General features: G+C 40.7%; 1 protein-coding gene across 1 annotated transcript in view; it reads left to right on the top strand.

The window, feature by feature from the left end:
* oca2 (oculocutaneous albinism II) overlaps window positions 1–13,644 on the top strand; it is a 659,230-nt gene that overhangs the window by 633,554 nt on the left and 12,032 nt on the right. The window contains exon 24 of the mRNA XM_037698314.1: window positions 4,078–4,171. Within this exon, the coding sequence (XP_037554242.1) occupies window positions 4,078–4,171 (94 nt within the window). The remainder of the gene's footprint in view (window positions 1–4,077; window positions 4,172–13,644) is intronic.

Below are 13,644 nucleotides of genomic sequence, written 5' to 3'. Positions count from 1 at the left end.
ATATATATATGTAAAGAGAAGCTCACTCCAATGACTTTTTTGGGACGCATAAAGATTAATGAGCTCCTCATTAAAGTCAGGTGATCTCTGGATGAATTCCTGCTCAATAGATAGTGCGACCAGCACGTTCAGTCTTTCCTGTCCTATGTTGCTGCAGAGAAACGACTTGATCTTCTTCAATGTGCTACATTTCTGACTGCAGAAGTCATCGGGGTGGTGATGGCTATTTGATCTGTAACATTACATTAAAATAAAGATGGCATATTTAAAAAAAAAAAAGTTTACCACAGAGAATAAAATCTAAATAATTTAAATACAAATAAAATGTATGTATTATTATAGATGCAAGAATGTCTTTAAATGTGTATTTTATCTTCAAAGTATCCACAGAGGAAACTATCTGGGTCACATCCAAAAAAGTTCAATCTGGTCCTCTGGACATTCAAAAAAAACAAAAAACAAAACAAAGCAAAAAAATCTAGAAACGTTTCGTCTCTCATCCAAGTTTTCCTCAGTCTGAGGTGCTGTTTTCAGCTCAGTCTCTTAAATAGCACCTTCACAGAGTGGATCAACCAGTTTTGCTGCTGACAACCAAAACCAGCTGATCACATGCTCAAGAAGGACCATCAGCCTAACAATGGATCATTAGCACACTGATGGCTGTTTACTATTCACAGAGGGCTGAGTGATACTTGCAATCACAGCATTGTAAGAGGGGGACAGTTGAACCTGGAGGCTCCACCCCTGTTTAATGATGGACGATTTCTTTTCACAAAGATGGCCTCCTTTACTCCTCTCTCAAACCATCGTTCCTCTCTATCCAGGATGTGAACATCTTCATCCTTGAAAGAGTGACCGCTGGCCTGGAGATGAGTGTAGACCGCAGAATCCTGGCCTGATGATGTTGATCTTCTGTGCTGGGCCATCCTTTTGGCCAGTGGCTGTTTAGTTTCCCCGATGTAAGACTGATCACAGCCCTCCTGACACTGAACAGCATACACAACATTACTCTGTTTGTGCCGGGGGACTGGATCTTTGGGATGAACCAGTTTTTGCCGTAATGTATTTTGGGGTTTAAAAGCCACTGGGACGTTATGTTTAGAAAATAAACGTCTCAGTTTCTCTGATACCCCCTCAACATACGGAATGACCACTGGTCTGGGTCTGGGTTCCTCCTTTTCACCCGATGGCTGACTGGAGTCCTGTTTGGGTCACAGCTTTACCCAAACTTATAAAAAGAGACAGGAGTTTGGCAGCACGGGGAGACGGGGGTGTGGCAGGTGAAGCAGTTGGAGAGATGCAGCAGGAGTGGTGGAGCTCCAGAGTTTGACCAGGATAGCTGATGTTTGGGGCTTCCTGGTGAAGTTTGACCCAACCCTTGAGGGTTCAAGAGGACTTCATTTTCAACTCAACTAATTGCCACATGGGACAAGGATCTGTCTTGTTTCCTGAAGAGTCTTTGCGCTCCAGACCTGAAGGAAAACCTGGGAATAGAAACGCTGACCCGGTGCTTTTGTTTTTGTTTTAAAAGACCAAGACTGGTGAATGGGCCCCAACAAATTTATTTTTTTGTATTTTGATATTTTTTAGCTCATAACTGCAGACTTTTCATTGCACATTGTTATTATTATTGAGAGATCTCTCTTCCTCGTATGAAATAGGTGAAATTGATTTATTTCAGAAATTCTTTATTTTCCTACGTAAAGTCAAATCAGTGAGATGATTCAGTTTTGTTTGGAGTTAATTTTCATGGAATGTGTGAATGGCAGATTATTTTGAAGTTTCGGTCGAAACAGCGGATTTTTGTTTAGTAAATACAGCATGCCCCACCCAACTCTACTGTTCCTTTTATGACTCAGAATTACACAAGCTAGCTGAATTAGTAAACTGTGTTTCCCATATTAAGGCGTGGTTAGCTAACAACTGCCTTCAGTTAAATTCTAACAAGACGGAAACCCTGATCATTGCCCCTGAACAGAAAGTTCCTTGGATCAAACAACACCTCGATTCTCTGGGCTCCTCTTCTCAGCCGAACCTCAGAAACCTCGGTGTTCTGTTCGACAAGTCCATGTCTTTGGACAAACATTCAAAGCTTCTGGTAAAAAACTGCTTTTATCATCTGAGAAACATTTCTAAACTGAGGGCAATGTTATCCAGATCTGACCTGGAGATGATTATTCATGCTTTTATTTCTTCTCGTTTAGATTATTGTAATTCCCTTTTTACTTGTTTTAACAAAACTGCCGTTGCTCGTCTCCAATTGGTCCAGAACTCTGCTGCGAGGCTTTTAACAGGAACTAATAGAAGGGCTCACATTACACCAGTTTTATCTTCTCTTCATTGGCTGCCTGTTGAATTTAGAATTAATTTTAAAATCTTAGTTTTGACTTTTAGAGCTTTAAATGGTCAGGCTCCCCAGTACATCACTGAAATGTTGATTTCTTATTCTCCAGCCCACACCCTTCGGTCTTCAGCGCTGAACCTTCTTAAGGTTCCTAAGACCCGGTTTAAAACTCGGGGTGACCTGTCCTTTCAGGCTGTAGCCCCCCGCCTGTGGAATGCCCTGCCCCTGTCTCTCCGTGTGTACGTCTCTGTTGATTCTTTTAAAACGCAGCTTAAGACATTTTTATTTCGACACGCTTTTAGTCAAATGTTTTACTTTTTTCCAGCTGTTTTTACTGTTTTTATTAATGAGTTGTTATTATTTTTATTTTATTTTAAGCCTTTATTTCTTTATTGTTGTACAGCACTTTGTGATTGTATCTATGATAAGTGCTATATAAATAAAGTTTACTTACTTACTTACTTACCTGCACTTCTAAGCTGATTTGTCCAAGCGAGTTTGATTTTACTGTTGTTTACAAATTTATCATATTTCTAACCTTTGAAAAATAATTTAAAGAACTCTCTTGTGCGTGTATAAGCTCCCGTTTAGACATTGGCTTGTTACAGGTGTATTGTACAGCAGTTCCAATCAACGAGAAGATGGCAGGAGGTGCTGTACTCACTGCGATGAGCCCATGATTCTGACCAGTGCACGTTTTTATGCAGATTAAAGAGCATTCAGTTCAACACTCATCTTCTGGTCATCATTAAACACAACGCAGAGTAAACTATAAGTAGAATAAAAACGAACTGACAGGTTGACATTATTTGGACCGAGTTGAATTATTATCCAGCCAAGTTCAACATGGTTACACAGCATGGTTTTCTCTTTGTTGGATTTGAATATCCAGGTCTGTCCAGCCCCAACCTCTTCACCTCCAGTTTTTCCTCAATATATATTAAGGAAAAGGGATTATTGATTAAATAATCCACCTCGTTTATGCTAATATTGCTTGCCATCACGTTTACTCAGTCTACACCAAACCATGCCCACATACACTCGTGCTCGGGCCACGTTATTGTAGTCCATTCTCATTGGATGGATCCTGTGGCCGTGAGCTGACCCTGGGCTGAACAACATTAGCCCCAATGAGCCACAAACTGAGGAGGTGTGACAAGACATCTGTCAATCATTCTGAACCATGACGGAACAGTAACAGAACGGGGCTGTCAGAATTTAGCCCTTTGGAATGACCCTGGGATTTTCCCCAGGCGGTTTGACACCAGTTTGTTGTAAATTTAACAAAATGTGACATTATTTCTAAAAATGTATTTTTAAGTTGTTATTTTTAAGTTGCTTATTTTAAAATCTTTATTGTAAATGCCAGGAGGGAGGGCTTAGCCCTCCTAGCCTATTGATACCAGCCATGACTGCATACTATAAATATCTTTGAATATTTTTTTGCAAATAAACATAATGGCAGCAATGAGTTGTAGTACAACTACTGCATTCTGGGGCACATTTTGGCAGGAATTTCATAACATTTCAGTCCAAATACTGTAATTGTGTGATGCAGCACTGATGTTGAGGTTTGAATGATCAGGTTGGCATGAACCCCTGTGAAATTTTAAAGATTTAACATATTCTAGGATTGCAAAATTGGAATTTAGTTTAAAAATGTTATGCTATGATTGAGAATTGATTTTTAAAACTAAATGAACAGTTTTTATTCTGTTTTTATTTTGTTTTAGGAAATGGTACTTTAATTGGAGCATCAGCCAATGTTGTGTGTGCAGGAATTGCTGAACAACATGGATATGGCTTTTCCTTTATGGAGTTCTTCAAGTAAGAAATTTCTTATTTAACAGTACATCTTATAACATTTGGTTGTAGACAAAAAGTTACTCTGTACTTTGCCTGAAAAGTTGTATTAAAAGGTTTTCTGTTGTTAAAGTTTTGAAATGATTTACTTTTAACTAAGTTTAGATAGTGTAATAGCTAGATTAGATTAGAGTAGACTAGATAGCTAAGATTAGATACAGATTAATGTTTGTCATATTGGTGAGGTTTTTGTAAAGATCCAAGAATACATATCCTGATGCATGCTCAATAATCCAGGTAGAAAAATCTAAAAAAGTTAAATCTGGTCCTCTGGACATTAAAAACAAAAAAATTAAAGCTACAAGCAGCATTGAAGGCCCTCGCAGCAAAGCTCCGCTCCGGCCTTACGGCGACCGCTGGAGCTCCAGCGACTCCGCCCAGTCGCCATTGCAAACGCTATCACTCCCATCCCACGCCCTTTCACCAGGGTACGCATTCGCCGAACCTTCGACATCACCAGCGACCGCTCCAGAAATGCCTCCCAGTCGCCGTCATGAATGCTCTCATGCCATTCCTGCACGCGTCCACCAGGGTGCGCATATGCCTAAACTTTGCAATCGCCTTCCGCCCATATCAGTATGAGAAGGGGCGCAGGTGAGTCATATGTTAAACCACAAAATCAATGTGTTTATACGTGTTCACCGATTATGCACAAAAAATCTGGTTCTGATCGTATGATAATTCACTGAGACATAACTTGGAATATTCTAGCGGTCGCACTTGAGTCAAATGTTAAAGAACGATACCAATATGTCTAAAAGTGTTCAATGTTAAAGAACACTACCAATGTAGATACAAGTACTCAATGATGAAGCACCAAAAATCTGGTGTAGATAGGATGATGTATCAACCTAGATATAATTGTTGGAATAATCTAGGGGGCGCACTGGAGTAAAATGTTAAAGAACATTAAAAATATGTGTACAAGTGCTCATTGATTATGCACCAAAATCTGGATCAGATCAGATGATGTATCCTTGAGATATAACTGTTGGAATAATCTAGGGGTGCACTTCAGTCAAAAGTTAAACAACAATACCAATGTGTCTAGAAGTGCTCAATAATGACACACAAAAAATCTGGTACTGATCAAATAATATCTCATTGAGATTTAACAGTTTGAATAATCTAGGGGGCACACTTGAGTCAAATGTTAAAGAACAATACCAATGTGTCTAGAAATGCTGACAGATGATGCACATAAAATCTGGTACAGATCGGATGATGTATCACTGAGATACAACAGTTTGAATAATGTAGGGGGCTCACTGGAGTCAAAAGTCAAACAACAATACCAATGGGTCTATAAGTGCTCACTAGTGACACACCAAAAATCTGGTACAGATCGTATGATATATCACTGAGATATAACTGTTGGAAGAATCTAGGGGGCACACTTGAGTCAAATGTTAAACAATACCAATGTGTCTACAAGTGCACACTGATCACTCACAATAAATCTGGTACATATTGGATGAAATTTCACAGAGATATAACTGTTGAAATAATCTAGGGGCCACACTGGAGTCAAAAGTTAAAAAACAATACCAATGTGTCTAGAATTATTCACTAATGACGCACCAAAAATCTGGTGCAGATCAGATGATATATCACTGAGATATAACTTTTAGAATAACCTAGGGGGCGCACTCAAGTCAAATGTTTAACAACCAATGTGTCTAGAAATGCTCACAAATGACGCACCAAAAATCTGGTTCATCTAGGATGATGTATCATTGAGATATAACTGTTGGAAAAATCTAGGGGGTACACTTGAGTCAGTTGTTAAAGAACAAAAGCAATGTGTGTACTAGTGCTCACTGATCAGGCACAATAAATCTGGTACAGATCGGACGATGTATCACTGAGCTATAACTGTAAGAATAATGTAGGTGGCGCTGTGGAGGCGATTGGCCACTTATCATGGATGCCTGTTCAAGGTGTGGATAATGATTGATCACAGTGATTTTGGTGCACCTCGGCTGAAATCTGTATATTTTAGAGCCAAAAATATTGCAACAGTGTCACTTCTTGATTTGCCACGCCCACATCCTCGAGCAAAAACGTTTTGCTCTTTAAATCAAGTCAGACCATCTTATCTATCTTCTAACACAGGATCATCCTGATTAGGTCAATGGTGTCAAAGAGGGAGCATTCCAAGTAAAAAAGAGACTTCCTGTTTCGATGGGGCCGGGCTTTGATGACATCCAAATATGACAGTGGATCGTTGAACATCCAACAGGGATGAGTCATGCCAAGTTTGGTGCATTTCGATCTTTCAATGTGAAAGTTATAGCGTTTGGAAATTTATGGCATGAAGCGCAACTTTGAGGTCTGGCCACGCCCCTTTAATATAAACAAAAATGCAAGCTTTTGATAACATTTACTCCCCAATGTGTTAAGAGCATATTAACCAAGTTTGAAAGCAATCATTCAAAATCCCTAGGAGGAGTTTGTTAAAATTTGCCATTAGAAATGTCCCAAAATGACCCTTTGACCCAAAATGGCTGACTTCCTGTTAGTTTTGGACCAGGGCTCCAAGAGACTTTTTCATAGGTCCTGAGACAATTCAGATGTTCACCGATTTTCAGAGTTATCGGTCAAAAAAGGGCTTGGGGCTAAGGTTTTAAAATATTCTAGGGGGCACTGTAGAGGATATTGGCCACGTATCATAGCTTCCTGTTCAAGGGGTGGATAATGATTGATCATACTGATTTTGGTGCACCTCGGTTAAAAACTATGGAATTTAGAGCCAAATGTATGGCGACTGTGTTACGTCTTACTTCGCCATGATGCGCTGCCCACATGCTCCACCCAAAACTGGCAGTGTTGGAAAGCAAGTTACACCAACATGTCTTTGGTCACTGGACACACTATCATGCTGATCAGGTAACAGGGGTCAGATAGGGATCATTCAACGTAAAACTTTATACTTCCTGTTGTCAGGGGGCATGGCTTAAGTGATGTCATGATTTGACCATTCATTCTTGAAGGGGACCGGATGTGGATCAATCACTGAAGGTTTGATGTCTCAGACAGTTTTTGTGTAGGAGCTATTAGCATTTTGTTTTTCATGGCTACAGATATCAAACTTTGAGGTCTGGCCCCGCCCCTTCAGCATGCTCCGAAACGAACTGTTTAAATTACTTTGCGTTCCCCATGCCTTTTGACCAAAATGGGCAAGTTTGAAACCGATTGAGCAAAATCCCTAGGAGGAGTTTGTTCAAATGCAGAGGTTGTAAACCATCAAAAAGGTGTGAAAATTAGGCCAGCATTCCAAAATGGCCACCTTCCTATTTATCGTACAACATTGGTGCCAGAGGGTTTTCTGTGCATCTTGGAGAATTGGACAAGCTTACCAAATTTCATGTTTCTATGACAAACTAAGGTTAAGGCGGAGGGTATTTTGAAAATTTCTAGGTGGCGATCTTGATCCGTTTCTGTTGCAATTTTTGCCACGCCCTTAAAATACATAATTTTTCACCAGTCCTGATGTGTCCGCCAAATTTGGTGCCTTTTGGAATATGTCGAGGCCCCCAAAACGCCAAATCATTTGGCAGAAAAAAATGTAGCTCGGGCCTGAACAGAGCGATTACAACAGGCCTTCGCAGCGCTTTGCTGCTCGAAAGGTTTCATCTTTCATCCGAAAGACTTCCTCAGTCTGAGGTGCTGTATTCACCTCAGTCTTATAAATAGCACCTTATCATAGTGGATCAACCAGTTTGCTGCTGACTGCCAAACCAACTGCTAAGATAATCAACGAGGACCATCAGGCTAACGATGGATCATTAGCACCCTGATGACTGTTTGCTATTCACATGAGGCTGAGTGATACTAGCAATCACAGCATCGTAAGAGGGGGACCATTGAACACGGAGGCCTCCACCCCTGTTTGATGATGGACGGTTTCGTTTCACAAGGATGGCCTCCTTTACTCCTCTCTCAAACATCGTTCCTCTCTATCAAGGATGTGAACATCTTCATCCATGAAAGAGTGACCGCTGGCCTCGAGATGAGGGTAGACTGCAGAGTCCTAGTCTGATGATGTGGAGCTTCTGTGCTGGGCCATCCTTTTGGTCAGTGGCTATTTAGTTTCCCTGGTGTAAGACTGATCACAGCCCTCCTGACAATGAACAGCATACACAATATTACTCTGTTTGTGCCAGGGGACTAGATCTTTGGGATGAACCGGTCTTTGCCGTAACGTGTTTTGGGGTTTAAAAGCCACTGGGACGTTATGTTTAGAAAATAAATGTCTCAGTTTCTCTGATACTCCCGCAACATATGGAATGACCACTGGCCTGGGTCTGTGTTCTTCCTTTTCACCTGATGGCTGACTGGAGTCCTGTTTGGGTTTCTTCTTTGCTTTCAGGAAGGCCCAGTTAGGATATCCACATTGCTCTAGAGCCTGTCTTGTGTGGGATTTCTCCTTCTGCCTGGCTCCTGAGTTAGCGGGGATGCTGTCTGCTCTGTGGTACAGATTCCTGATGACTCCTAACTTGTACTCCAAAGGGTGATGGGAGTCAAACTGCAAATACTGGTCTGTGTGGGTGGGATTGCGGTACTCCTCAGTTTGCAAATGTCCTCTATCAGAAATTGAGACCTCACAGTCCAAGAAAGCCAGTCTGCCATTTTTTACATCTTCTCGTGTGAATTTGATACCATCTTAAAACAGAGGAGGAGGTCTCAGATTTCAGCTTTAAAAAACCTAAAATGTAGCTTTAGGCCTGATACCCAGTCAGTTTCACTTAAATCAAGAACTCCATTCATTCAATTCAGTTTATTTCAATTCACTTTATTTATATAGCGCTAAATCACAACAAGTTGTCTCAGGGCACTTTACAGGAACATTCACATACATAAAAGCCAATTAGTAAAGTTCTCTATCTAAGGAATCCAGCAGACAAGTTGAATCTTGACTTCATTCCAATCTCTCATCCTGAGCAAGCACAGTGGCAACAGTGGATAGGAAAAACTCCCTTTTAAAAGAAAGACACCTACAGCAGATCCAGGCTCAGGACAAGTGGCCATCTGCTTTGACCAGCTGGTTTGAGGAGACAGAAAGGAGAGACAAACGGACATAGATTGGTACGTCCAGATATAGGTCCAGGTGTACCTGAAAGACAAAAAAACCCACATGTTAAGGATAGAAAAAATAATTACAAATACAAAACAGGTTTAGCAGAGTAAGTAAAGACAGTAGCACAGTGAAAAGTGTGGTCAGTTTGTCCTCCAGCAGTCTAAGCCTATAGTAGCATAACCAAGGGACAGCTCAGGAAACCCAAGCCAACACTAACTAAAGGATTTAGCAAAAAGGAAAGTCTTAAACCTAGTTTTAAGACTGAATAATGTGTCGGCCTCATGGACAGAGATTGGAAGTTGGTTCCACAAGAGAGGAGCCTGATAACTGAAGGATCTGCCTCCCATTCTGTTTTTGTAAATTCTAGGAACCACAAGTAAACCTGCAGCCTGAGAGCGAAGTGCTCTCTTAGGAAAATATGGAACAATAAGATCTGCAATATAAGATGGAGCTAGGTTGTTGAGAGCTTTGTTGGTTAGAAGTAAGAATTTGAATTCTATTCTGGATTTGACAGGGAGCCAATGGAGAGAAACTAAAACTGGAGAAATATGATCTCTCCTACTAACTCCGGTTAAGACTCTGGCAGCAGCATTTTGGATAAACTGAAGACGTTTTAAAGAAGTATTTGGACACCCAGATCATAAACCATTGCAATAGTCCAGTCTAGATGTGACAAATGCATGGACCAGTTTTTCTGCATCATTTTTAGACAAGATGTTTATAATTTTAGCAATATTACGCAGGTGGAAGAAGGCAGTTCTAGTAACGTTTTTAATGTGGGGATAAAAGACATGTCCTGATCAAAAATAACACCAAGATTTTTAACATTAGAGCTGGAGGACAGATTAATGCCATCTAAGCAAGGAGAAAGACTGAAAAATTCATTCCTAAGGTGCTCAGGTCCAAAAACCAAAACCTCAGTCTTGTCTGTGTTCAAAAGGAGCAAGTTAAGAGTCATCCAGGTTTTATGTCTTTAAGACATGCTTGTAGTCTAAGTAGCTGATTGGATTCATTGGGTTTAATGGACAAATATAATTGTATGTCATCAGCATAACAATGAAAATGTATCCCATGCTGTTTAATAATTTTACCTAATGGAAGCATGTATAAAGTAAAGAGTATTGGCCCAAGCACTGAGCCCTGAGGAACTCCATGACCAACTTTGGTGTATGAAGAAGATTTATTATTTACATTTACAAACTGAAATCTATCAGATATAAATGATTTAAACCATTTTAGAGCTGTTCTTGTAATCCAAATATCATATTCAAGCCTCTGTAGTAAAATATTGTGATCAGCCATATCAAATGCAGCACTGAGGTCTAACAGGACCAGTATAGACACAAGTCCACTGTCTGAGGCCATGAGAATATCAGTAGTGACTTTTACTAGTGCTGTTTCTGTGCTATGATGAGCTCTAAACCCTGACTGAAACTTTTCAAACAGATTATTTCTTTGTAGATGTTCACACAACTGACCTGCAGATGTTTTCTCTAGAATTTTTTAGATGAAAGTTAGATTTGATATAGGTCTATAGTTGGCCAGAATTTCTGAATCCAGGTCAGACTTCTTAAGTAAAGGTTTAATTACAGCAACATTAAAGTGCTGTGGTACATAACCATTAATTAAAGACAAATTAAGTACATCCAAAATATTGACATCAATTCGGGGAAATACTTCTTTAAACAGTGTGGTTGCGATGGGATCTTCCAGACATTTTCTGTGGTTGGTTCTGAGCTGCAATAGAACATTTCCTGATGCTGAGAGGAGAGGACCCTGGCGCTGTATGTTTGCCACTTCTCCACGCTTAAAAAGTCATTATACTGTTGCTATATTCATGGACATTTATCTGGACTTATTTTCTGTTCAGTAATTTGTCAAACAGTACTTATACCATACCATACCATACCAAACAGTACTTATACAGACAGCTTATTAGCACTCCCTAACTGGAATTTGGGACTATTGCTGTCAACCTACAACTCCAGCATGGCAGCTCGGACTTTGCTTGAAGAACTAGCAACTATTATTGTTGCCGTTACCTTGCTGCCTCTGTCAACCTCCTGTGTCGTCTGGATTGTTCAAGTTGTTGTCATCTTTTGCTGGATTTTTTCCTGTGCTATGCTGTGGATTACATCGCACTGCTTTTTGGATTTTTTTTTTCTGAGCAGTGGGTCTGCTGTTAGCGGCTAGCACTGTGCTAGCTTCCTCCGGCTTGGCTGGCTCATCGATGTTGACCTACTCCGCCTCCCAGCTGATTAGACTTAAGAACTGCTCCATCCCACCTTCTGTTTCTATCATTAAAAAACTGGGCCTTCTGCGTTGACCTTGTTATGTCCATAGAGGCTCTCGGAAGAGAACCGTTTACTCTCGGCAAGCTGGGTCTGACTCCATCCCTTCCATCTGGTCTACTGGTCCTGCCGCACATCGATTACATCATCAGAACGCTGCCTCTGTAGTCCCTGATATTGCTGAAAGAACACAGCGTACGAAGTGGCAAGGAAAATGTGGAGTGGACTTCAGGCTGCTTAAACATCTTCTAAAGGCTTCTACTCCAACCAGTATTAAAATAGAACTTTTTAATGCTCAATCACTGTCCAATAAATCATGTCTTATTCATGATCATATTCTGGAGAAGAATTTGGACCTCATGTGCCTTACTGAAACATGGCATCAACCAGATGTGTACAGTTATCTGAATGAAGCCTGTCCCTCTGGATACAGTTACCTAAAGAAAGCCCGCTGCACTGGCCGTGGTGGAGGTCTGGCTGTAATTTATCGCAGTAATTTAAAATTATCACATTTAGCTTCTCAGGACTTTTCGTCTTTTGAATGTTTGGCCTTCAACCTCAAAGCCCCCCTCCTGATAAATTTTATATTGATTTATCGGCCTCCCAAACCACATGTTTCACTTAACTCAGAGATGCATGACCTTCTCACTTTTTTCTGCACATCTCCTGTGAAAAATATTATTCTTGGAGATTTAAATATCGACATTGATAATTCCTCTTCCCCTCTGGCAGCAGAGTTTAAGTCTCTTTTGGACTCTCTCAATCTCACTCAATATGTTGATGCCCCTACGCACAACAGGGGGCACACTCTATTTTTGGTGATTACAGACACTGTACCTATCAATAACTTATCTGTATAAGACCTGAGTGTCTCAGACCACAGTGTCATCTCCCTGGATGGAAGTGCCTTCATCTTCGTCTGCTCCAAATCCTAAACAACTTATCCAGTTCCGTGACTTTAAAAACATTTCCCCTGAGGTTCTGTCCTCTGATCTCCACTCCCTGACTGCTGTCAATCATTCATCTGCAAATGACTCTGTGGATTACTACAACCAATCTCTCCAGGAGCTTCAGGACCTCCATGCTCCCTTTAAAGCAAGGCTGGTGTCTTTCTCCCGTTCAGCCCCTTGGTACACTGCTGAACTGCGCAAAATGAAAGCAGCTGGCCGTGCTATTGAGAGACGTGTAAAATCATCTGGTCTCTCTGTATATCAGCAGGCATATAAAGAACATCAGAAAGTCAACGCCATTTCTCTTAAAGAAGCACGGTCCAAATATTATTCCAACATCATCAACAACTGCCCTGGAAACTCTAAACAACTCTCCTCCACTATAAATCATCTCCTTAATCCCATTAAACAATCTCATGAGGACTCTGTTCAAAAATGCAACCTGTTTCTTAATGTGTTAGTCTTGGCAATGCCAAATCCCAGACTGTCTGTGTCTCCTGTGGTGTCCCTCAAGGGTCAGTTCTAGGGCCCCTGCTATTTTCCCTTTACATGCTGCCTTTAGGTCAAATTATTAATCAGTACAACATTTCTTTTCACTGTTATGCCGACGATACACAGCTTTACATCAGGACTGGAGCATCATCTTCACCATTGTCATCTACATCTTCACTCGCTGCCCTCTCTACCTGCCTGGAGGAGATAAGGGCATGTATGAATCCGAACTTTCTTCAGTTAAATTGCTCCAAAACAGAGGCCATACTGATTGGCACCCCTCACCAGGTTCAAACCTCAACTATAACAACTATTTCCTTTTCTGGAAAGACATCCCCCTCTTCACCTCTGTTACAAATCTTGGAATAAAAATGGACTCTCACCTTATATTTGAAAATCACATTAAGCATCTGCTTAAAACCTGTTTCTTCCATCTTCGAAATATCTCCAAACTTCATCCATCTCTCACTTTTGCTGATTAAGGTAAACTCATTCATGCCTTTGTCTCCCCCAGGCTCGACTACTGCAACTCCCTGTTTACTGGAATACCTGGCAAAAACCTTCAAAAGCTTCAATATATTCAAAACAGTGCAGCCAGGATTTTATTGAGAGCTCGTAAATTTG

The sequence above is a fragment of the Nematolebias whitei genome, chromosome 3, assembly GCF_014905685.2.
Source record: "Nematolebias whitei isolate Nwh7 chromosome 3, NemWhi1, whole genome shotgun sequence".
NCBI classification, from domain to species: domain Eukaryota; kingdom Metazoa; phylum Chordata; class Actinopteri; order Cyprinodontiformes; family Rivulidae; genus Nematolebias; species Nematolebias whitei.
The sequence above is the reverse complement of the archived record's forward strand: the minus strand, read 5'-3'. Positions and strand labels throughout refer to the sequence as shown.